Consider the following 26,386-nt stretch of genomic DNA (forward strand, 5'->3'; position numbering starts at 1 on the left):
TGTGTTCAAATGCTGAACATTTAAGACCAAGCCTTTGTACCTCCTCGTATCCCTCAAGTCCCTGATGAGTCAGAAGAGTGAAGCAACTGGAGGAGGCAGAAAAACAGGAAAGACCAACCATTAAGTAAGAGTGTGGAGGGTGTCTTCTGTCTCAGCTCTCTGAAACAGACAGGGCGAGAATGTGTCTTGTGTACATGCGTTTGCACTCATGATATCAGCATCAATGGAGTTTCCCAAAGTAAGAAAGAAAAAAAAAACACAAACTCACATTTTCAAACATCAAACACTTACTAAAAACTATATTATATTTTAGCATCTATGGTCCTCTTTTACTGTGCCAGCCAAGCAGCAGTTGCCTTAGCAAACACCAGTAAAAAAACAACAACTAAAATTAGAAAATTATAAAAAACTAAAAAACTAAAAATAGAAATTATCATGCATTTACTCCATTGGCACCCCTACATTACTGATGAAGCAATCAACAATCTTCAAGTCACAAATTAAATTGATTGGAGTCCAGCTATGTAAAGGCGATGTCTTGCACATAAACAACTGTGGCTTGAGAAATTCAACTAGGGTTGCACAATTAATCGAAAAAAAATCACAATCTCGATTCAAACATAAATGCGATCTCATTTCTTAATGATGGCGATTCACTTCTGTGTATTTCCCTGCATTCAGATCATGCTGCATTCATGCGTTATATTGGTCACACTCACACAATAACAAAACACTATTAATTCACCAATCAATGATACGGCCATTTCATCAGGGAATGTCTAAATTAAAGTTGATGCACGTGAGCAGCGCATATTTTTTTGGGCTTGGATGTTAATCAATGAGTGCATTCACACCGGCAGCAGGAGCAGCGTGTGAGCAGCAGTGAAACGCGGGTTTTGGCACTTTGCTGCACTGCTCACGCTCAATTAAAGTGAAAGCACACTTTTGATGGACAAAATAAATATGATTTCACACAAAAAGTAATTTCACACAGAATAAGCATGTCTAGTCAGTTTTAACAAGAACTGAAGTAGGCAAAAAAAGAAAATGAAGACTCAAAAATATTTATAGAAGATTTAGGCTACCCATTTAAACTTGTTTTAAATTATTCAGTTTGTGTGAAAGTATGGTGTATTATAAAAAAAGCTAAAGTAAACTAGCCAGAAAATACTATATATAGCCTACACATTCTTTTAGTTCATGTAATACACAGACAGCTACATAGGCTAGCACAACCCCAAAACACCAGCTTAAACAATTTAGATTTTTTTTGTTACTGCACTTTATTATAGCTACTGTATGTCCTGTGTTTTTTTGTTGTTGTTGTTTTTTTTTTTTTTACTTGAGTGCAATACATTTTGGATGAAAAAATGAGAATCGTGTAAGAGAATCGTGATCTCAATTCCCATGGAGAAAAATCCTGACTCACATTTTAGCATGAATCGTGCAGCCCTAAATTCAACACTTTCTTATCAAAGATTTAAGAAATAATCTAAGCAGATCTAAAAAAAAGGTTCCTTAAAGTGATACACCAATGCCCTTGTTCTCCTCAATTTACATCAATATGATTTCAAACCACATATTTTGTGTTTGTGCCACCATTTCTTTGTTAATACTGACAGATATGTGGGGTTATTCACATATGAAATTACCCTGATCACATTACCCCTTTGCATCTTTCATCAATGGGTGGTAGCTGAATGAAAATGCAAATTCCCTCTCTGACAGTAGGTGGCACTTATGGAACAGCAGCAATACAGCATTTTCTCGGAATTGAGATTGGCCAAAATAAAATGAAAAACCGCGTGTTTGCTCGTGTGTTTAGAGCAAAACCGGCTGATTCCGATTTAGGGCCGGTTGACCGGTGCATCTCTAGCTTTAATAACAAGGACTAAATGGATTTCCCAACTGAAATGTGAAGACAAATGACAACTGTTTTTTAACGGCCAAAAGTAGAGTAACCAATTGGTAAAACCATGCAATATAGGGGTGAGTAATGATTATTAAAATTTATATTTCTTTTTAATTATTAAAATAAAAATTTGTTCTTTGCCTGAACAAGGTTTTTTTTTTTTGCAGTTTTCACTGATGCAAATTCAAAGACCTCATCCTTAAATGTTGATATTCTGCAATAAAAATGAAATAAAAATCGAACAAACAAATCGGTGTAGTGAGAAATCTTCATCTGCTTTTTCACTTCAGCTGTCAATCAGAGTATCAGGCAGTAAAACAGTTAAAGATCTTGAGGCAGGCGCGACATTATGAACAAAAAGAGCGAATAAATATAAGATAAGATGGCAAATAAGAGCAGTATTTTATTGTGCGTTTATACACGTGCATCAATCGGAGTGTCTAGTGGTAGCCTACATGTAAACAGTGAGATAGGCAGGCGCGACGCAAAGTTGTGACTGGCGCGACACTTAGGTGACATGCGCTCCATTATGGACAAAAAGAGCGAATAAAATATAAGAAAAGATGGCAAATAAGTCTGTTTGCACATGTACAAGTAAACAGTGAGAGATCTTGAGGCAGGCGCGAAGCTAAGTTGTGGTGGTTAAGCTAAGCTATTGGCGCTTTTCCACTGGATGGTGCGGCTCGGTACGGCTCAGTACGGTTCGGCGCGGCACGGTTCGGCTCGCTTCGCTTTTTCACTGCGTGGTACGACTCGGCGCGGCGCGGCACGGCTCGGTTCGCTTTAGCTCGGTTGCTTTTCCACTGCAGTTAGTACCGCTTCAAAGTGGGTGGGATTATGACTGATCGTTATAGTGTATCCGCTCCTCGGCAACCAACAAGAGGAACGTCTGTGCTTCTCGTCCACTGACCACGATTCAGCCATTTCTTTTTTGGAAGTTTTTTTTCTTCAAGCAAGTAGTTTTAAAACAGGTGCTACAGCGGTGGCTGTTACTGGCTATTTAAATCTAGCGGGTTTGATGTCTCGCAAATAGATAGTGACGATTCTGTCTGTCTGACCAATCAGTGATCTACTGTGCTCCACGTCACATTTTAGTATCGGTACGGTACGCTTGGAACCTCAACAGAGGTGGTACCATTTAAAGCGAGCCGTACCGTACCGTACCGTACCATGCAGTGGAAAAGCGCCACAAGTGAGCCGTGCCGTGCCGAGCCGTACCATGTAGTGGAAAAGCACCAAAGCGTGCCGTACCGAACCGTACCGTACCATGCAGTGGAAAAGCGCCATAAGACGCTTAGGTGGAGCCGACACGCGCGCTCCATTATGAACAAAAAGAGCAAATAAAACGTAAAATAAGATGGCAAACAAGAGCAGTATTTTACTGTCTGTTTGCACACGTCACGTGCATCAAATTGAGTGTCTGGTAGATTTAAACAGTGAGAGATCTAGAGGCAGGCACGACGCTAGGTTGTGGCTGGCGCAACACTTAGTACCTAGGTGTCAAGACTCGCGCTCCAGATTAAAATGGCGGAAAAAATATAAAGTGGCAAATAAGTAGGCTAAACAAGAGTAGAAGTAAACGCGGGATGCATGTCTATCTGTCTATTTGATCATATGCATCAGTCGGAGTGTCAGGTAGCTGTAAGGCAGGTGAAAAGCGTTTAGTTAATGGTGAATACTGACCTATTGTGCGTTCTTGCCCGCAAGCTACAGGGGATATGTGCTGCATTTCGTTTAAAAAACACCTACTATATTGTGTAAGGTCCCGAGGCAGGCGCATATATCCGTGACTGGTCCCGAGGCAGGCGCGTTTAACGGTGACGGGTAGAGTGGCAGGTGCATGTATCCTTGACGGGTCGAGTGGCAGCTGCCCCTAGTGGTGACGGGTTGAGTGACAGGTCGAGTGGCAGCTGCCCCTGCCACGCAGAGATTTTACCCCTACTGATACATGTCAATAAGAGATTCATTGCTAGCTTCAGTGATTCTAATTAGGACTGAACGATTAATTGCATTTGCGATAATATCGTGATATGATAAAACATGAATTTTGTAATCGCAAAGGCTGCGTTTAGACATGCCCTTGACATTCGCGAGTAAATGACGCGTTAGGCCGGCGACACACTGGCTGCGTGATTAAAGCGTGGCGTTTCTTTTGCTTCTCAGCTGCGTGGGGTTTTCTGTGTCTTTGCACACCAGAAACGTGTCTATCGCGGCGCTACTGCTGCTAGGTGACGTATAGGGAGGGCTATCTTGGGACATAGGCACTGTTTATTTATATATATATATACACATATTATATGTTTATAAACATAAATATATAGCCTACTGATACAGCAAAGACAACGTCGGCAGTATAGACGGCAAAATAGTCAACATAATATTTCATTCTGTATTGACAGGTGCAATATTTGAAAATCGATAATTTTTTTTTTTTTATTATATTTATATCTGCATTTATGTCAAAACCTATAGACTTTCAAACATAAAAAAGTAATTCATTAATATACTCGTGTTAAAATGACATATAAATTCATTTTTTAATTCAATAAATATATATATATTTTTTTTTTTTTACAATTGTTATTGTGTTAACTTTGATTTACTTAAACATTTTCAAAGATGTACAGGCAGGTATTTGCTCTCCTTTATTTTTCTGCACTTTGTGTGTAATGTTACTGACTGGAGAGATCAGGAAGATGTGTGTATATTTTTTATTTATTTTTTATTATTTATTTAATTTAAAGACTGTCTAGCAGTTCACAGATGGCGTTTAAAAAGGGCAATCCACATGTTTATGTAATGATGTTTCTTAAAGTGAATTTTCTGAAAAACTGAGTGTGGTAAAGCCACAGATTTTTTTTATTTATATTTATGTTCTGATGTTTACAAGATTGGAATTTCAAATATACTATTGTGATTGAAGTGCATCAATTCATGCATCACCTCGTGTCATCATAACAGAGGTCTCGCTTCCAGAAAAGAACAGTTTCATACAGAAGATAAAGAGCATAAAAAAATCGCATATCCAATCGCAATATTGGTAAAATAGAAAAATCGCAATTAGATTTTTTTTCAAAAATCGTTCAGCTCTCATTCTAATGGCAGCGATCTTTGCTCGCTTTCTCTATATGATATATTTTTCATGCTGCTAATTACACAAATAAGGATTAACAACCCTATTTAAATGTGCGATTGAATCCGATTGACAGTAATAACAACAGCAATGGACAATCTGATACTGTATGTCAAATTAACTGTGCATTAAGTTTTGGAGTATAAATGCAAAACAATAGACCTGCCACCAGCGGCTCGAGAATAGGCTATATTTAAACTTCTCATAATAACATAAAAGGTCCTTAATGTCGTGTTTTGCGCCATTGCTGTCAAACAAACTAAAATCGAAAGAGTGATAAGGCTTTGTGTCCTTATCAATTCAGATTGTCTGACTGTTCTGCGTAAAGAGAAGTGCACATTTGGCTCACGCGATCAGCAGTGCACAGCTCAGTTCACAGTGAATGAATACGGTAAACTCCATCTGTACGTGCTGAGTTTAGCATGCATTTGGGAACTTAACGGCCACCAGTTACGCATTATTTTCACATTTGCATAGTTGACAATTACAGCATTTCACTAGATTTGTAATGAGACGCGTTTTGTAAACTTGTTTTCCACCAAAATAAAAGCTTGACTGCAGTTTCTGTCAAAATAAAAGCTTACGTGTTTATCTTTTTCAAGTATAGAAATTAAAGCAAAACTATTATGAAGTTTTTTGTTGTTTTTTCAGTGCATTTGTTTTTACAATATGGCTATTACTGTCATATAAATATTATTATTATTGTGTAGTGTAATGTCATTATGTTAATTGTTTTGTAGTATACTTAGTATGAAATAACCGTAGGCTATTTTAAATACATCATGGTAAAGGTTTTTTTTTCACTAGGGCAAACACGATTTTTTTTTTTCAGATGTTTACATTCACATAAGATAAACTCTTTATGTGAACTTTATGCGATTTTGACATTTTAAATGCAATAAGTAACACATTTTTAATTTGACTGTGTGATGGACAATTTAAGAATCAAAATCACTGAGTATCAGAAATTAGTGAGGATTCTCTAGTAAAGTGCAAATGTAATGTGTAGCAACGGCTCCACCATAACAAGAATAGCAATGTACAGTGAGACATTTAAGACTATTTACAAGTCATTACTTTTACAAATAATGGAATTTAAAAATGACATAACTGTATTTTGCATGCATCTATTGACATGCCATATTTTTATCACGCATTAGTATCACTATGGCAATTGCAATTTCGAGAGTAAATCCTCCATTTATAGGTAGATGCCACTTCCAAAACTTTACAGCATGTAATTGGCCACCGGTCCTCTTTGCAGCATGAAAAACAATAAATTTTTTCAATAGATTATAGCTATGTAGCCCAAAAAACGTGAAAGCGCTCACTTACAATCATTAAAAAGCTGTCACTCATCTCAGTTCGCGATCTCACAACGTTCCACTAAAATCAATAAAGTTGTTTATGTCTACACTGCATAATGCAACTCTTACTTACATTGTGTATTTGTTTGTTAATGAGATGATTCACGAGAGCGAGAACTCATCCTTGAACAAAAACTCAAAAAGATTTTTGTGTGGATTTAACAAAGACCACTGATTGGACATGGCTGCAATAACACACTGTAAATAGAAACATTTCACGTTCTCAAAATGAGTGTTTCGCCAATAATATCATAGTTACAGTATCAACTGACTGTTCAAAACTGTTGGTTTTGTTTCAGAGTGCTTATATTTAAATTTGGCTTGGTGATGTTTTTTAGCCATGTTTTAATTTGTTTAACAAAAAAATATTTTTGTGATCAAACATTAATTGGCGGACCCCCTGCAGTACCACTGCAGACCAGGGGTCCCCTTGTTTTAGAGAATTAACTCAAAATTGGATCCCCTTACACAGAGATACAGTAACAGGAAGTTGTTTGACATTGGAATGTTTTTTTTCTTTTGTATTTCTATATGTCCCTTTAAAAATGTCATAAACCTGTCCATATGTTTTTCCTGTTCCCCTCTGTACTCTGCCTTATGCTGCTGTCTGAGGAAAGACATGACTGAACATATTTCTCACAGAGCAGCAGTAATCAATTCCTCAAACTTAAGCATGTGACTGGCAAACTCCAAGATATCAGCACAAGGGACACAATTGTCACATAAACACACCCGATCTCTGGAAAAAACAACAGCACAAAATTGTCTGTCACATTGTAATTAGTTTATTCTAACTCCTAATTAGCAAATACTATCTCTTACTATCACCTCATCTTCAGGGTTTGAAATCAATTTTTTTTTTTTTTTTTTTTACCAATCATTCAGAATTTCTACAAGCTAAAACAAAAATACTCACTAGAATTAACTAAGAAAATTGCCTTTCAAAGTGAAATCTTAGATTTAAATATATTTTTTATAAAATCAAAATCTGAATCTTATACCTGTGGGGTGAAATTTCAAACAGTGTTTTTGTGCCCTTGAAGGGCAATGCAGGAAAACATGTTTATTTTGTTTTAAACTCAAGTACAGATCACTCCAAAATAGAGCCCGACCGATATATCGGCGGGCCGATATTATCGGCCGATTTTAGGCATTTTCCTAACTATCGGTATCGGCATTTATAATGGCCGATAAATGAATATTTTAAAAAATGCGGGTACGGTGATTCATGTAAGGGTGGCGCTGCCAATAAAGCACCTAAAAGCTGTCACAAGAATTGGCAAAAATAATGATTATGAATACAACAAATATAGCAAGGAGACATTTTAATTGTTTATTAATAAACAAGTATTTTCAGTCAGTGTCAGCCAAAGATGAAGTTGACGATGCTGACTCGCGATCTTCAGTGAGCGCGCCAGAGAGAAATGCACATTTCATACGATTACATGAGTCTGTCTGTCTTTCGTTTTGAATTGTTCTGTTTAAAAGTAGACATTTCAATATAGATATATTTCAATTCTCAGGTCTATACGCTGAGTTTCGGTTCATGAGACGAGCTCCAGTTCACCCGCAGGCGCCTCCGTGTCGAGATTATCTATCGTCTGCTAAATTTACTTCTTATAAATTAAATCCAGGCAAATGGCTGATGAAACAGTGATTAAAATTAAGATACAATTAATACAAAACGAAATTCACTTTGAAACGAAAGGTTTTGTGCTTTCTGTTTGATGTCTATGTGAAAGTTTCAAAGCATTAGTGCCGCTTTCAGAGCGCTCACGTCCGTAGTGCTGAACTGTCGCGTCTGTAACATTTTTTCCTCATAAATGCAAACACGAAAAATAAAATAAAATAAAATAAAATGAATATTTTATGTAGCCTGTGGAGACTGAGAGCCGACCCTTCTTCATCCGGTGGGTTGTGATTTGCGCAGTGTAATTCACAGAATTGATTTCTCTGCTACAAGCCTCTGTCACGTATTGTGTGAGCTTGTGACTATTGCAAGCGCGCAGCTGAGAAGTCCTGATTATATTGTCTGCTATATTTAGGCCTTCTTCTTATTTATTAAGGCAATTGGTTGATGAAACATTGATTAAAATGCGTGGCGCGAGCGATCTCCGACAGTAAACTGATTCTGCTTTGTCTAGGGTAAACAGCTGTTGCGACGCGAGCAGTAACGGCCGCGTCCGGTGTAGACACAGTGTTAAAGCTCATTCTGCCTGATAACGCTACGTTACAACATCAAGCAATATTCCAAAAATGTATATAATTATAACACTTTATATAGGGCCATTTTGCATTAAGAGTAGCCTAGTTTCACGTTTAGTACATTTTGCTTACTAATTATTTAAAATAGTATAAAAGTACTGTACATATGTAATTAAAAACGTTTTCATTATGATATTATTCATTTTACTTTAGTAAAAAGATCTGAGTTCTTCCTCCACTGGTAGAGATAAGAGGAATTAAGAGTAAAAATAGAAGATAATAAGGTTTTGTCAGTGACACTTTTTATATATTTATTGATACAAGTTATGACTAAATTAAAAGACAAAGTCGTCGTTAGTGAAGATTATGCAACAGTATTTAGAATATAATATAATATAATATAACATGCAATGCAAACTAGTTTGGTTACAGCTCAGCTGTATAATTCTCATTCTATCATTCCCCCTGCCTCCATTACATATCTGTGTCACACAAGTGTTTGATTACCACATTTGAGTGATCATTGCAAAACGTGTTTATAAAATATATTTATTCTGTTTATAGCTACTGTGTAAAGTACCCATCAAAAGTTTGTACACACCAATAGGAAAGTGTCCAAACTTTTGACTGGTATACTGTACTATAATACACATAAATAATATTGCTACTGTATTATAATATACACATAAATAATATCGGCCGATATATCGGTATCGGGCTTTTTTTACTCCCTAATATCGGTATCGGCATCGGCCCCCAAAAATCCATATCGGTCGGGCTCTACTCCAAAATTAATTTTTAATGGAAAACACCCTGAAGATTAGTAGACAGGCTGTCAATGCATAAAGTGATCAGTTGTTTCTTCACAATAGTAGTAAAGCCTCTACTCCAATAACATTCGAAAAAGCCAACCCGTTCTCATTCCCAAGGCGTCCGATAATGATAGTGAAAATCATGCCCCAATATATCATATCATATGATATTCCCATGCCCTTTGAGTCAGTATATTGATGGCAAATATTTCACACTGAATGCAGCAGGTTAAGCAGCCGTATCTCAATAAAAACAGTAAAAGGCACCTTTGGCTCCTGTGTAGTGAAACAAACATAATTTATGAACCATAACCTGCCAAATTGGATTTTAAGTTGATCATGGATTATTATCAACAACATTTAGCAGATTAGCGAATGTTAATTTTATCCACAATTATAACCAAAAAACCTCTTTTGATGGTTCCTTCATATATAAACTCGTAAAGCCCTCTTAAAGCCATTTCTTAAATGACAGTTCATATAAATTGTAGGATATCAGATATGATCTTACCTGTGTTTTTCCAGCTCATTGTGTGATGACCTGAACGGGGAATAAATTAAAAACATAGATGAACATGTAAACCTCTTTAACAAAGCATATAAAAAAGGGGCAGAAGTGGAGAACTCTGTAGCTCTGAACAACTGCCATATGATGTTTATATAATGATAGTGATGCTGTTACAATCAACTGTGGCTAAATAAAGCGGTGTGAAATAGTGGTGATGTTCGTTATGAAATTATGTGGTCCAAAAGGAACATCAAAGAGCTGCATGTGTCTCTTAGCACACATGTGCACTTGATCAAGATGTTGTCTATTGACAAAATTAACAAAAATGCCCTTGTTGTATAAATATTCAATAAATTATCATTGCACCGTAAGGTAATGCAACACATTTTGAGTTTAAATAAATCTATGAATAAATTAATGATATGCTTTTGATGTCCCTTCCCACTCCATATGCTGTTATGCTCAAAATTCTATATTATAGACAAAACACAATAATTTTGCATTCCATAATTGTGTCTATTAGGCCAATATCACTGCAAGTAAGGCGCCAACAGCATGCACTCAATGACGCAGAGGAAATTCAGCACACTACAACACATTGCTATTTTAGTCCAGGGTATGAATGCTGGGGTGTACGATAGGGCAATTACATGTTCTCCAAACAAACAAACAAAACAGAGAGATTATACTCAATGCAAGATAGAAACAAAATATATGGGTCATAGCATCAGTTGTTTATTGTATGTCGAAGCTGCAGTGTGCACTTTCTGCACGACTAGATTAACCATGTGGGACTGCAAAAATAACGATTTTACCTCTCCCTTAATGTGGAGGTATCACTGAATATGCATAATGAAATTAATGCAAATGACAGGTATGAGGCTGCATAGCAAAAGATGCAATAAGCTATATTCATTATAAAAACATTAGTGTGACTAAAAATACAGGCACAAGGCTAACGCAGAATACATGGTGTTGGGAGAAAAAAAAGATTTAACATTATACTACTGAAAGTCCACACTTTCATCAGATGTTTTGTAATCTGGGAATCAATTAGAAAAGTATAGTATGTAAATTTTGGTAAAAAGTAAAAATCACAAATTTCCTGGATATCCCATAGATCCCATTTTCAGTGCTTTCTATGCATATGTGGGGGAAGGGCAGCACACTAGGCTCCTGCTGTTTTGCTTTGACATTGCAAGGAAAGGGGACTAATGCAGCAAAACAGATCCAGGGGTCAGCTCTCCAGCAGCAGACTTGAGTCTATTCACACCACACCCAACAGTGAGAGGTTAACCACACCTTATCCACACTACTACAAGCCCACTGTGTATGACATAACCCATGCATGTGTCACATTAATGCTCATATTTAATAAAGTCAATAAAATTGCAAGTTGTGAGAAAAACATTTCTTCTGAAGTCACTGTTTGTTTTCAGTGTGCAAGAATGCATGATCAAAAAATGGTTGACAAATAATGTTAAGCATGCAAACTAGTGTTTTAAGCTACTTCCCGTATATATTACAAATCTTTAAAAATGTAGTGACGTTGGCAGTAATGTTTGAACAAATAGTTTTTGTTCATGAAATATATGCTTTCACATAAAAATGATTGAGTAGAAGGGAGATGACAGCAGTGGAAAAGGGAAAGCAGCAGCAGCAGAAAGTTGACGCTGTACGCGTGGCAATGTTTATACACAGCCAAGCCCATCAACAAAAATGGCGATTACACGTAGAATAAACAAAGTTTGAATGTATCCATCCATTAATATAGCAATGTCCTTGTATTGTATTTACCTATGGTTGTGGTTTTTTCTTGAAATGGGAGAAGATTTAGTTTTCTTTCTGGACAAGTCGATGTCGTACGGCAAAACAGACGCATAACCGTGTTCAGCTTCTAGTGAGAAAGTAAACAAAACCAGCATTAAATACGACTTGTGTGATTCAGTGAACAACAATTTAGACGGTTAGAAAGTTAGACACTTTATATTATGTTTTCACGTCAAGTTGTTTAAAATAACAAATTGTGTTTCTCTTAACTTACTGTAAAGCAAACAACCCATCCCCCGAAAATGAAAACGAATCAACATTTTAACATAGGTTGTGATGAATGACACATGTAAGTCATCTTATCCCGATTACTGACTATTTATGGACTTTAGTAACTCACAGTAACAAGATGCTATCGTCCTTTTGGGCTTGAATTAAAACTACACTTGATCAGCTGGCAGGTTTATAAGTGACATTAGACCCCAACAACGAAATAATGCAAATACGAAGATTTGTGCATTATAAGACACACAGACATTTATATACCTCTGTCTCTTCTTTCCAAATACTCTGCTGCCTCAAGAAGAAGTAGAAGAGAATTAAGTTCCATCCTGGTTTATTTACAGAAATAAAAACAATACAAAAACGCATTAACACTGTATAACAACAAATTTAAAACAAATGGAGGAAACAAACAAAAAAAAATTTAACAAAAAAGTGATGACGCTCGAAATGAACAGTTCAATTCCGAGTCGTAGAGACTCTCGACAAAAGATTAATGCAGACTGCACGTAAACTAAAATCTGGAGCTCGATTGATGGCTTCTTCGCCCAATCAGATAACAGAAAAGTATGAAAGGCGGAACTTAAAAATATTTGTATCCAATCGAAGACTTCAAAGAGTGAAGCTCACGGGAAAGATGTTGACACATTGAGAAATGTCATTTGATTGGTTAGTCAGTGATAGTAACAAGGTTGAAGCCATGCCCTAGCAACAGTACGTGTGACTCAACCCCTAATTCGCTCATTGGACTGTCACCCTATACTAGCAGCTGGTTGGCCAAATGAAATACCGGGCGTGTTTTCTAATAACCTCGTTTACTGAACTATGCTGGCAGTGACGAAGTTGTCTCTGGAAGGAACTCAGCGAAAGGAAATGTTTTTGAAAATCAAGTTTCTGATCGTTTACTGAGGCACTATCACGTTAAAGTATGAGTACAACTCGCTGGTTCAAGTTTTAAAATAAGATGTAGCCTAAATTAGCTCATATTTAACATTAAATTAAACCATTAAAGTTGGATGATACCCACTGATAGAATGACGCCAAGGGCGCGGTCGACTCTGAAATGGTCACCCGTGTACTATTTCTTTCAAAGTGGCGAAGTTACTTTCCTGAGGTTCAAAACAGGCTATAACATAAGGGTATATATATATATATATATATATATATATATATATATATATATATATATATATATATATATATATTTTTTTTTTTTTAATCTATTTTGTGTTAGAAAAAATGGTTTTCATTTTGTCTGTATATTAATAATGTATTATTGGAAAAAAAATTACAAAAAGTATTTAGTTTTTGATTATTTGCAATAATACTCAAAAAAATAGCACCTATAATGTAATTCCATGTCAGCTATAAATATCACTAAAACTTCTGCTTTAAAATGATGGCAATCACAAGTTTTTCTTGAATTTAATTTTTTCTAGCAAGTACTTGGTGTTCTTGTTGACATTTAGCAGAATTTGCAAAACAACAGTTTTCAAAACCTGTTTATTTGCAAGTCATAAAACACATGTATTTTATTAATTTCTCAAGGCTTTTAAAATTAGTCAACAGTAGGAATATGAGTAAACTGAATTATGTTATTTTGTATTAAATAAGCAGTTCACCCAAAACTGAAAATTCATTATTTACTCACGCTCATGTTGTTTATGAAAGAATCATGGTTTTGTGAACCATATAACTGCTTCATTACAAATATCAGACTCAAAATAATGACTCTGCTACATCATTTCTGCCAAGGTAAGCTATAGGGTTTTAGTGAATAAAGAGATGCCTCATTACAATTTTTTTTTTTTTTTTGGAAAGGGAAAAATCATACAGTTTTGAAATGACGTGAGGTTGAACATATAATGAAAGATTATTCGTTTTAGCTGAACTGGCCTATTCCTTTTAACAATATATTCATTTAGGGAAGAAATAATATTGAGCTGAGGTGTTATCATCATCATCATCATCATCATAGACCAGTGAAAAGAGACAGTTAAACACATTATTTTTTAGACTGGGAAACGAGAGAGGGGAAGAAGCCAGAGAGAAACAACAAGAAAAATGAGACAGAATTCAAGCAGAAATCGCTGACCTCCGCTCACTCTGTGGAAAAAAAACACACACAAAAAAAACACAGCTGTTTCTAATTGGTAACTTGGCACGACTGCTGACCTACATTCTGCTTGAGATTCTGAACTCAGCAAAGTAGAGAGGGAAAATAAGACAACAGACACAGAGGTGAAGTTGAAAACATGAGCATTGATTTGTGGAGGACCTGAATAGGAAGTGACAGGAAAATATAAAATAAGAGAATTATTTGTCTCACTCCAACAGGTATTGCAGTTCCCCTGGACACACTGGTCAGCTCGTCCATGCTAGAAAACCTTTATACAGCCCTGTATGGTGCCCAAATGCCCATATGGTTAATCAGGCCCTGCATTTGTCATCTGTTATCCAACGTGCTTAATTTCAGTGAAATGCCTAAATAAAATGCAATCAAATCAGCCAGTTACTGTAAGGGAATTATTATTTTCCAACATGTATTTAATCACTATACCACTTCTCATACATGATTAATGTTGTTAATTTTGCCAGAGGTACAGAGGTTACTTTTTAATTTAAAGATTTGTTTTTCAATGAGCACTTGAGAACAGTCAGCAGGTTTTTCCTGAAGGATGCGTGAACTGAGGAAGGATGTGTTTATAATTTATATTATATGTTCTTAATGTTTAAGTTTTAGCTTTTTGGTTTTATATTGTTTGTTTTTTACAAATATACGTGTATGTGTGTGTGTGAATATTTTGAGAAAATTATTCTTTCGGTCCCTCTTGCAGGTTTCAAGTCTAATCTGCACTCTGTAGCCAAATGCCGTGAAAAAGAACTAAAAATACTTCAAGGTCAGTATGCTTTGTAAGAGCCTAGTGAGTCATAAAACGTTTCCAGGGAAAAATTATTTACGTGCATCACAACATGGGATGATAAGGAAGACCAAGGTGGATGAAGATGAACTGGAAGTATACATAAAAGGGGCCTTATGGTGATCTGTTCATTTGTTTATCCAATCAATTTTGAAAGTCTTTGTTTAGTGATAACTAAGTGTGTATATGTGTCATGAAACACAAGGCTCAGAGGGATCCAAATGCAGCGTGAGTTTATTTACAGGGTAGCCAGACAGGCAATGGTCACAGACAGCAGACACAGTATAGGAGACAAGGCAAAACACAGAGTCCGGTAACCAGGCGGGAAGTCAGAGGCAGGCGGCTGACGAGATGAAATCCAGGAAACAGGCGATGGATCAGATACACAGACTGGAACAGACAGGGAAAACGCTCGGTAATGCTCACAATAAATGTGTGTGGAGCTGCGTGTGGAACTAGATGCAGGTTCGAGAGTGATCAATGGAAACAGGTGTGTGCGTAATCAGTTCAGGGTGTGTGCGTGAACAGTCCAAAGAAAGGCAGTGCAGGGGTGGAGCGCCCTCTAGAGACACTCGAGGGCAATCCAGCCGAACATCGTCACAATATGTATGATTTTACTGAACAAATACTCATAAAATGTGTTTTAGCGCTCACTTTGGTAGCTCTCTGTTTGGAATAAAGCTTTGCTTAATTTTTACCATTGATTGGCCTGACATTATGCCCCCCACATTCTGATATAAATCCACTGACCAATAATTAGTAAGTAATTTTATTTTATCTTATTTTAATATTCTGTCAAGGAAAGCACAAATCTTTGGCAGTTTAAGGGATAGTTAACAGAAATTTGTTGTTTTGGACCCCATCAAATTTTGTGTTGACAAAAAAAGTCAACTATATATTTTTTAAATATATATATTTTGTATTCCACAGTAGAAAGAGGTTTGTAACAACAGATGATTATATAATTTTCATTTATGGGTGAAATATCCCTTCAAAAAAAGAAATACTTTTCTCACTTCAGAATTGACCATGTTGATCTGGACATTTCAGATTTTCTGAAAGTACCTCAATTCTTGGGATGTCTAGATCAGGTCATAGCATCTCATACAGGTTGAGGTCATGACTGGGCCACTCCAGAAGGCATATTTTCTTTTGATGAAACCATTATGTTGTTGATTTACTCATTTTATTTGAGTTGTTGTCCTGTCACATCAGCTAAATTCTGTTGAGCTTCAATTGGTGGTTAAGATGGCCTCCTAGAAAATGGCTTATTCTCCCCAAACCATAATATAATAATAATAATATTTAACAGTTATATGGCCTTCCAACTATATTTTACAGTTGAGATGAGGTTTTGATTTATTTATTAAAATTTTTATGTAGTAGTTATTTAGTTACTTATTTAGTCCTCCCACTAAACGCTCTTCTTGTTCAGTGTTTTTGTAAACCATAGATATTAGCAAGTCTTCACAGAAAGTACTCTTGGAGTCGTCTTTGGAGGACGCCCACTCATAAAGAGAGAAGCAACATACTGAACTTTCTGTATTTATAGACTATTAGTTTTACTGTGGACTGATGAACATCAAGGCTTTTAAAGATACTGTGTAACCCTGAATGTGTTCTAAGAACTCTTTTGTTTTTTACACATAACTTAAGGCTATGCTTCTCGTAAATAGCAAATTAAAAATATGTGTTGTACAGTGCAGGCTCTGCCCAACACCTTCAATATAACCTCATTGATTGATCGATGAGTCCTGATTCCATTTAGCTTTTGGAGAAGTCATTAGCCTTTTATACGTCACATATTTTTTTTCCATTGTGCACTGTTCACCCAGTGGGTTCAATAAAAACACAAAAACACACTGTTTGTGTGGTGGTATGTAAGCAGATTGTTTTGTCTGTGGTTGTGACTTTAAGATCAGATACATTTTATGAATAATTTCTGCAGAAACCAGGTCAATCGAAAGGGTTGCTGTAGATTATTGTATTGTGCAAAGAAATGTTAGGGGGTATTTTGGATCTGTGTAGATGAGAGCAAGGTGTCAAGTAATCAGTAAGTTCTTGACAAATAGGTCTCAAACTGTGATTTGCAAAATGAGAAGCCATTTAAAAGTGAAACTTCAAAAGAAAAAAAAGTTGAATCTTTTGATTGTTTATTTTTGACTTTGAAATACTACATGCAACACTCAGATTTGAGCATTGCAACCATACAATGTAACCAGTCTGGGCCAATTAAGGGACTGATGGCATAGTCTGATATGATCCTATACTGCTTGTAAATATTAATTTACTCATTGCTGACAAATTAGAGCAAAAAAAATTAAAAATAAATTCAAAGCATAGGAAGAGGAAATACTTGTTACTAGTTAGTGAGAATGAAAAGAGAGCTAGAGCCCCACAGGCTTTGCGTGCTTGGGAATGTGTTTCCGCAGCCCACAAGTGCAGCTGTGCATATCACCAAATAGGGGGTGGAGTCTACTTAATGGACTCAAAAAAATTAAAAGACAGCACATAAATTTACACATAAACTAGACAACCATATTTTTTTTCATAATTTCTTCTCCAAACTTCTATAAAGTTTCTACTTCTAGTTGAATGCAGTGGAAAATCACACACAAACTTTTGATAATGCTTCATTAGGCTATCATGCTTCAGAAATCTTAATTTTCAAATAAATAAATAAATAGGTTAATTACATAATGAAGAGGTCTGCTTCCAATTGGGCCAATTGCTAAGTCATTTAATTAGAGAGACATCTCATTTGCTGAACTACTGAATTATAGTTTCTGATATGCAACATATCACTGATACCATGATTTTTAGTTTTAGTTATTAGCATTCCACGCACTATTAAACAACTCATAACCTAAATTAATTCATGTAAAATAATTAGTACAATACATTTTAATATATAATAAATAATTTATAATAATGGGGTGCGTAGATTCATGTGGTAAAATATTAAAATCAAAAAGGATTAGCCAAACAAACATGAGATCTCAGGTCAAACTGATTTTGATAATGAGTTAAAAATACAAGTGTGAAGAAAAAAAATACTTTTTTAAACAATACAGTTAACACAATATTTCAAAAACACAATTAAAGAGCAATTCTTACACCAGTGTATGTCATGCATGTTTATTTTCCATCTAGAATAAGGTGGGAAAGTTGTAGTGGAAACATCAGTATTGTGGTGACAGCGACATCTGGTGGCGTACTGGGGAATTTAAAGGCTCTTGTATTTAGTAGAAGGCGGAAGTCTACAAACACATTATAATACAGCTTTAAATCTTTAGTTTACCCTTTAAATGCATTATTGTATTCAACAGTATTTACTTGAAAAACACATAGATCGCTACTTTCAAAGGAGAGAGAGAGAGAGAGAGAGAGAGAGAGAGAGAGAGAGAGAGAGAGAGAGAGAGAGAGAGAGAGAGAGAGAGAGGTGACTGATAATCACATCAGACAGAATGTGTGGATGCGTGCAAAGAAAAACTATAAAGATTGAAAAATCAATCACGGTTAGTGTGTTTGATGTCCAGAAAGCATCATAGATAACATCCTGCAAGTTATAGGAAGGCTAAAATGTACAGATTAAACAAATTACATGATGGCCTAATATTTTAAGTTTTAAGTAATTTATTATAGGCTACCACTTTTATTTTATTTTTACAGTATATGGCTACAATACACTGGTATCAAAATGTGCACAACTTCAAAAATTGAATTGTGTTACCAAAGAAACAAACTCGTCAAACCCCGCCTAGTTTGCCATTGCTATGAGATTGGACAAAACGGTTTCATTCCAGCCCCTCCATTCACTCATTACAAATCCAACTCTACGGTGAAAATGCTTCTCTCATGAATATAAATTTAGTGATGCTGACGTTGCTTTTTTTGGCTTCTGGAGCGTTGTATATGATGTCTATGGTTGTACCAGTCGGACCAGTCACGTAGCATATTTAATATTCATGAGTCACAAGTCACGTTCATTCGTCCACTTTAGAACAGTCCTACTGGACGAAAGACACGTTACGTAATTAATATGCATGAGGCTCACGCTACTCATGTGACGTGCTCTGAGCTGTCTGAAGTTGAAAACACTGTCCATGTTATTGCTTCCTCTCTGCAACGTGCGTGTGTGCACTTCTAATGCAGATCTATATGTTTTTGTGGACATTTTTGACTTGAATTATTAAACAAGATATTTTTTTGCCGAATCTTCTAATTTTCCTCAAGGACTGTTTACTCTACCAGCTACCTTACTGCTAGATTTTAACGTTAAGTGATAAGCGAGCCTTCAGTTTAAGGTGAGGTTAAGCTCAATGTATTTACGACTGAAACGTAAATTAAAACGGTCAGATCATTCGCTATGGTCAGACACTATATGTTTTTTGTTGTTTATGTAATCACGGGATTTTGCATGTTTGATATTGACGTGGTTACTACTTGTTTCCGTGATCTCCAGGCTTAGGAGGACGGTGAACAAGCGTATAATGGCGACTGAGATTGAAGCCTGGACCACTGCCACCCAAAACGATGGTACGAACATTAAACCTCTGATTGCCTTAACAACTGCTCATTTATGTATTCAGCCTGCATTTGGCCAATCAATGCATATGGTGGTTGGTCTTTTACGGTGTCGTTTTTGCAGACGACATGGGCTTTAGTTGCACTCATGTTCCACCATGTGCTCTGGCAGAAAGGCTTGTATATTGCATGTGTGGTATAAACTTCTATAATCGGTGCATTATTGCGTTATTACCAAGATTTTACTGGTTGTTGTTGTGAGCGCAAGCAAGATAACTCTTTCATGCAAAACTTTTTGAGGATAAGTTTAAGCATTTTATTTTTTAATAATTTCTCTAATACAAATAAAGTGGTCAAATACAAGCAACATTATTTCCCCATATTTTACACAAATGAACTATCGTTCATAATATGAACTGTACAACTTGGTACCAAAACAGTTAACCGCAAAACGGGCTAGCATGTAAGATTGTCATGTTTATTGCTGCAAATTTGGCTTATGAACAAACCAATATGGAATGACCAATTGTGTCATTAAATACTATTCTTTTCTAATTACATCTATTTATATTTGATCTTGTATGCGATACAATCATTAAGCTTCTTTGTTACGGGAAATTTGCTACAATATTAAAAGATACGCCCCCTTGCTGAGATACCCGGATGTTTTTCTTTTCTTGCTACATTAGTTTGAATATGAATTCATTTGTTTTCGCGATTTTCTTTCATAAATACAGCGTCCAGATCAGTGCTATAAAAGTACTGTTATCATAAGTACGTGCCATGGTCTTTGTTTTAGATTGTCACAGAACCATGCGTTTCTCGTATCTGATGACATTCGCATATGAAGCAGATAACCGACCAAATGTCTGTTTATGTAATATGTGTATTGTTATATTGTGCGTAAACTAAATTTAAATTAAAATCTAAAAAGTTTTGAACAGTAATATGAACATTGAATGTAACCGTAGCTCTTACAACTAATTTTAACAGGCATAGGCATGAAAATGACCGAAGGAAATATCTGTTTGCTAGGCTAACTAATTTGATTCATATTCTTTTAGTTTCTCAGCCCAAAATTTTAAAAATGTAAATGTATTATTAGAAATACAATGTATACAAGTATCGGTACTCGGTGCTCAGCATTGGCAAGTACTAAAAATAAAAGTATCGGACTCGTTCGTTGCATCCCTACTTGTCATATCACTTTTTATGCCTTTAAAAATTGTCTTTAATTGAAATACACAAAAAGATAGAGATACAAGAGCTCATTTTTATGGTTGTGATCACCTTCAGTCATTTTCATTACTGGATTGGTTCTATTAATTTAAAAAACAGGCGTAGGCCTACATTACAATACAGAAATATATATAGTTTATATGTATAAATATATAATAATTCTAAAATGACACAATCAGATAAATTTGTAATATACATATGTTTTGTCCCATATGACACTGGGACTGTCATTATTTAGCTGTTTTTTCCTTGCATATTTTCAGCAGACAGTAAAACCTGAAACGTTACCTCTCAAACATTTATGAAAGTATATCACGTGTCACCATGTGCAGTTCTGGAGGAAAACAAGCTGATTATAGCTTAAACAATAAATGCACATAAACCAATGACAAATTAGTAATATATTGTTTAGTATACCTACCCATCTATAACTTTCTTCTAATTGATGAGATTTTTATTTTATTAAAAAATGGCTGATACATCAGAGCATCTCTATTGGAAAGACACATGTATTATAAAAAATGTTTGTATGTTGAATGTGTGTCTTTGTTCAGCTTGCAACAAACAAATGAGATATTTTTGACCCCATGTTATGAATACCTGCCAATTTTTGGATCCCTATATTTGTTTAACAATCATACTGCATAATATGTAATGCACAGACTAGAAAGGCAAATTTGCACTACTGACTGTATGTGTTGTTGTAAAGTGGGTCTAATGTACACCCCCAAAATATGTCAGAGGTGATAATAAGCCATAGTTTTCAAATTAGATGAAAAAAGACATTTTCCTTTTATCATATCAAATTTTCCTTATTGACAGTTAAATTGCTGGTTAAACACACCCACCACACCTCCTGTTCTCCTGCTTGTTCAATACTTAATACAAAAACGAATCAACATTGTTGAGCAAATTTTTATTTTATTTTTTCTTGTGATGTAGTTTAGACCTCTGGTGGCTTAGTCAAAAACTTTTACAGAATGCCACAACATTTTGAACACTTGATTTGGCCCTGCTGTGCCCATTTTGTGTTGCTGGTGCTGTTCCTGGCACTTTTAACAGGTTTAAACACTGTAGTAACTACAGAGTGGTTTCTCGTCTGATCATAGCTAGTATTTTAGGACGGGAGTATTTATTACCATGAAGGCCACTCCTACTTCTCCTCCCAAACCCCCCCATCCACCCCCATGTAGACTGTACACTGCCATATGTAGTCAGGCTTGGCAAGAGCACCAGCAAGGCATCAGAAAAAGCAAAGTCAGCTTTTCTGCCTCCTTGTGCTGCTGCTGCCCTCTTTATCTCTACATTTTCTTGTCCTTTTGTGTAGTCCAGTGAAAGCAGAAAAAACACTTTTACACTGTTGTTTCAAACCTGTATGCAATTTTATTTTGAGTTTATCCCTTTAAAACACTGTAGCATATGGTTTGTCAAGACATCTGTTTTTGGATGAACCTCAGCTCATATTTATTGCAGCTCTGAGATTAGCTTTGAGACAGTGACTTGAAAGTGGACTCACTTTTTACATTGTGTTCTTGAATAATTTTTTACATTATGAGAAGTACTGCATGTCATACATGTATTCACTACAAGTATTGGGATATACTATCACGTTATTAAATGGCATCTTCATAACACATGCTCTTTTTGTTGCATGCCACCTTATCTCAGTGTAAACATATCAGTGAGTTTATATGCACCTAAAATATAAAGTCATGATTGATGGTAATAACCGAAATAATGAACGGGACAAAACAAATTTCAATAGCGTTTACAATTGTTTTTAGAACTAGAACTTTTTTTAAGGTTTATCAGAGGTGAATATGAGACATGACCAGGTGTGCAGGAAAGATAAACATTTCTGTGTGATGAAATGAAAGCTGGTTGATGATTAAAATGCTTGGGATGATATACATGTCACTTGAAAATGTCAATAATCTTAAGGGTTTTTTTTCTTTTCTTTTAAATGTTTAGTTCTCTTATCCCCGTCTTCACATACAAGGCTTAAGCCTAGTCCCAGACTAAGATCAAAATGCATACCAGTAATGTTTTTTTCTAAGGCATATTTATAAATGCTATGTAAATGCCCTAATTGAACTAAGGCCTAATCCTGGCTTTATCGAAGCCCTGAGTGTAAAAACCAGGCCTCAAAGTGGTATGGGTGATTGATGTTTAAAACATATTTTTTATGCATTTAAATGACAAATTGTGAATTTTCTTTTGGGCTTGAATTTTTCAGGAGCCTTAATTTTATATTTACATTTAAAGTAGTTTATAAAAAATGAAAACCAAATATTTTCATAGTACACAATGCCAAGTTTAAAGTATAAGCTAGATTAGTGCACAAGCTAGGAGTATTTTAATAGTTGTCAATTTCGTCTGTGTCTGGTACAGGTGTGTTCTCACTTGAGAAAGAGCTGGATGGGGTGGATGGCACTTATGGCAGTGAGGATCTGAATGAGTTGGAGGTGAATGGGAACTGGACCCCTCAGGAAAAGGCCCTGCATGAGGCCAGGCTAAAAGCTAAGGCTAAACGGCGCCTGCGAAAATCATCCTCCCGGGATTCCACTCGGGAATCACTTTCTGAATCGGTTTCTGGAGAGATTTCTACTGATCCACACAGCCCCAAGGGTAAAAACGCTGTAAATGATCGAAAGTCACGGACTGGAAAAGGTCGAGGACTGCCCAAAAAAGGTGAGATTGGAAAATATGAATTGTTCTCTAATTATTTGTTTTTCCAATATATCATTTAATTAAAGAAAGATGGATACCAAATTTAGATTTTAATATAAACCACAAAGCATGATCCATTAGCCTCAAGTGGCACAATTTTCCTATTAAAAGATTTTGATAGTAACTTTGGTTATTTGTGTGGTATGTGGTATGACCAAAATCTTACATCACTGTTGCAGTATTTATCATCATGATATATTTATTTAATGGATCCAAACCAAAAAATATGGTAACACGTATAAAATTCACCTCTTATGTTCTAGTTTCTATTGGATAAATGTTTTATATTTCAAATTCCTTCCTCGCTACCTTTTGCGTTTTTGGCTATCTTATAGTTGTTTTATTCTTATTGCTCCTATGAATAGGTGGAGCAGGTGGTAAAGGTGTGTGGGGAGCAGCGGGTATGGTATATGAGGTGGAGGAACCTGACGCAAAGGACCCCAACTATGATGAATCTGCACAGGTAAGAGTACACCTACTACTTACCTTTGCAGCCTTTACATGAAGAATACTAGTACACTATACTAAATATTCCTCTTTTTTATGGACAATGAACAGGGCTCTACAGTGCGACCATTTTGCTCGCATATGCCCCTAAAAATCGATCCGTGCAAACCGGAAAAATTATTTACAAGCACAATGTGCGAGTAACTACCCTAATCGAAAACGAGACGATAACTAAATAAAAACTAGTTTTGAATGACAAAAACTATGACGAAAATCTATTGACATTTTCGGCAACGAATAAAAACTAGACAAAAATGTTAGATAGTGACGATTTGTGAAGCGATCCAGTCAGAACTGATGTCCATCGTTTGTAGATGCGCATATTTGTCCTGTAGTATTAGGGACGTGCTGATCTACCAGCGGCACACGGGTTCACATGTGCTGCATGTCTCATAAAATATTAAAAAATGTAAACGTCTGGGAGTATGAGTAGAGCAGCCATATAGATCTGAATAAGAGTGACGACGACGCACAGTTTTCTGTGCTCACACACCCGACTCGAAGCGTGCAGCCACACACACACACACACACTCAGCGCGCGAGGACTGAATTTAGCTTTCTTTCGTGTCTGAATGGACAAATACACAACATTATGTCGAAATGTCCGTTTTGGAGAGTGTTCACGTAAACTGTGTCGGTTAAGTCTTAAACAGTTTTGAGTGAATCGGATGTGCATCAGTGCAATTGGATCCGCATGTCATTGGACATGATACGATGTCTTAAAGTGACAGTGAGTAATAAACCTAATGCAGTCTGTGTCCTTAATATTGATCAAGCTACAAAATAAAAAGAGAAAAGCATTCACTGCTCGTTAATAGCTTTAATAAGGATTCATTATATTTAATTCATACAAATAAATATATCTGCTGCTTGAAATAATAAATAATGCATATATCATTCATTGAAAGAAGACTATTCTACTTTAGGAAAAGGGGTTTTATTTAATTTTAAGATATTTTTTTAAGTCACTGTAGTTAAATCTGTATATGTATTGCATGTTCAAACTTTAAAATCATTCATATTAACAGGTTAATAGATGTTTTCTCCAGGAGTATATGGGTTTGGGCATTTTAGAGAAATTCTAAATGAATGCATTACAATTGAACTAAACCCATTATATTTTAGTCATCTGAATTGTTTTATTTTTAGTCTAGTTTTAGTCGACTAATACTAGTAAATACTAATACACTCATTTAAACTAGTTTCTCCTCCATGTTGTGGAAAAAGACTCTGCAGTGAAAGAGGCAGATTCACAGGTGTGCCGATGTGCTCCTCCTCCTGAGAGCAACACGTTCCCCTTGTTGTGTTTTACTAAAGTGATTGTAAAGTGTGATTTATACTTCTGCATCAAAACGACAAAAAAAGGAGCACACACGTTATATATATATATATATATATATATATATATATATATATATATATAATAAACAGTCTGTTAAACTCTGTTACTTGAACATTTTTCACTGCGCTCCAAAATGTCTTTGTGTGCTCCTAGATTTTTTCATTTAGGAGCACATGTGCTCCTTGGGAAAAACCTTAGCGTAGAACCCTGATGAATGTTTACATGCACAGTGGCAGTCAACATATGCACCTGCACCCAGATATCCCCATTTATTACTCATCAAATGTCAGCCAAATGCAAGTAGTTTGTCCAAATTTATAATACGCATATAACACTAGGCGAAAAGTACTTGGATTATCTACTGCTTCCGACAAGGTTCTGAAGTGTGTATCCACTGGACACTTTACTATCGCCTGAGGCCATGGCACTGGATTTGTGAATGGCAGTGAGGTGACGCAACTGATGTCGTGGGTCACATGACAGTGACAACCTGGTGGATGTAGAACTTTTTTTTAAATTTTTTTTTTAAGGGGTCCTATTATGCTTTTTTATAAACTTTAGTTAGTGTGTAATGTTGCTGTTAGAGCATACAAAAGATCTGCAAGGTTACAAAGCTCAAAGTTAACCTCCAAAGGGAGATATTTTATTTAACAGAATCCACTTTCCAAGAACTACAATGAACAGCTCGTTTTGACTACAACATTTTTTTCCGGATCTTGAAATCATAATGCATAATCCTAAAGCTGACGAACTTAGAGTGGTTAAAATTAATTTTAAACATTATAACCCAAACGTTTATCTGTGTGCGGCACATTTTTCGGAGAACAGCTTCCAGAAACTAAGAGAGTACAATGTTGGCTATTTACAAAAGCTTCTCCTGAAATGGAGCCGTTCTCACTTTGTCGGGACAATCTGTTGTTTGTGGATAACAACTTGCAAGTATGTCTTATTATTTCTAGTTGCATTTTCTACCAACAGTCCCAATTATAAGTTTTATGTTGTTGCTACAATGTAAACAAAGGGCAAAGCTCTTTAGCCTCGCTCGCCTGCTAGCCAACATCAGTGTTTATATATTGTTTACTGTAGCTTTTGTAAGGTCTCGCTTTTGTAAGGCTGTTCACCGCCCCTTAG

General features: G+C 35.8%; 2 protein-coding genes across 2 annotated transcripts in view; one reads left to right on the plus strand and one right to left on the minus strand.

Annotated features, from left to right (window-relative positions):
- mxd4 (MAX dimerization protein 4) overlaps positions 1-12,555 on the minus strand; it is a 42,807-nt gene extending 30,252 nt beyond the window's left edge. Inside the window, exons 1-3 of the mRNA XM_077232393.1 lie at positions 12,254-12,555; positions 11,735-11,834; positions 9,941-9,970 (exon numbers count right to left, since the gene is read on the minus strand). Of these exons, the coding sequence (XP_077088508.1) occupies positions 9,941-9,970; positions 11,735-11,834; positions 12,254-12,317 (194 nt within the window). The 5' untranslated portion in view covers positions 12,318-12,555. The remainder of the gene's footprint in view (positions 1-9,940; positions 9,971-11,734; positions 11,835-12,253) is intronic.
- Positions 12,556-18,945: 6,390 nt separating this feature from the next.
- pdcd4a (programmed cell death 4a) overlaps positions 18,946-26,386 on the plus strand; it is a 29,647-nt gene continuing 22,206 nt past the window's right edge. Inside the window, exons 1-4 of the mRNA XM_077232386.1 lie at positions 18,946-19,217; positions 19,376-19,449; positions 23,068-23,367; positions 23,772-23,869. Coding sequence (XP_077088501.1) covers positions 19,404-19,449; positions 23,068-23,367; positions 23,772-23,869 — 444 coding nt within the window. The 5' untranslated portion in view covers positions 18,946-19,217; positions 19,376-19,403. The remainder of the gene's footprint in view (positions 19,218-19,375; positions 19,450-23,067; positions 23,368-23,771; positions 23,870-26,386) is intronic.

This window comes from Siphateles boraxobius, unplaced genomic scaffold (assembly GCF_051911475.1).
Source record: "Siphateles boraxobius isolate OS27281-9 unplaced genomic scaffold, OSU_SipBor_1 17, whole genome shotgun sequence".
In the NCBI taxonomy this organism is placed as follows: domain Eukaryota; kingdom Metazoa; phylum Chordata; class Actinopteri; order Cypriniformes; family Leuciscidae; genus Siphateles; species Siphateles boraxobius.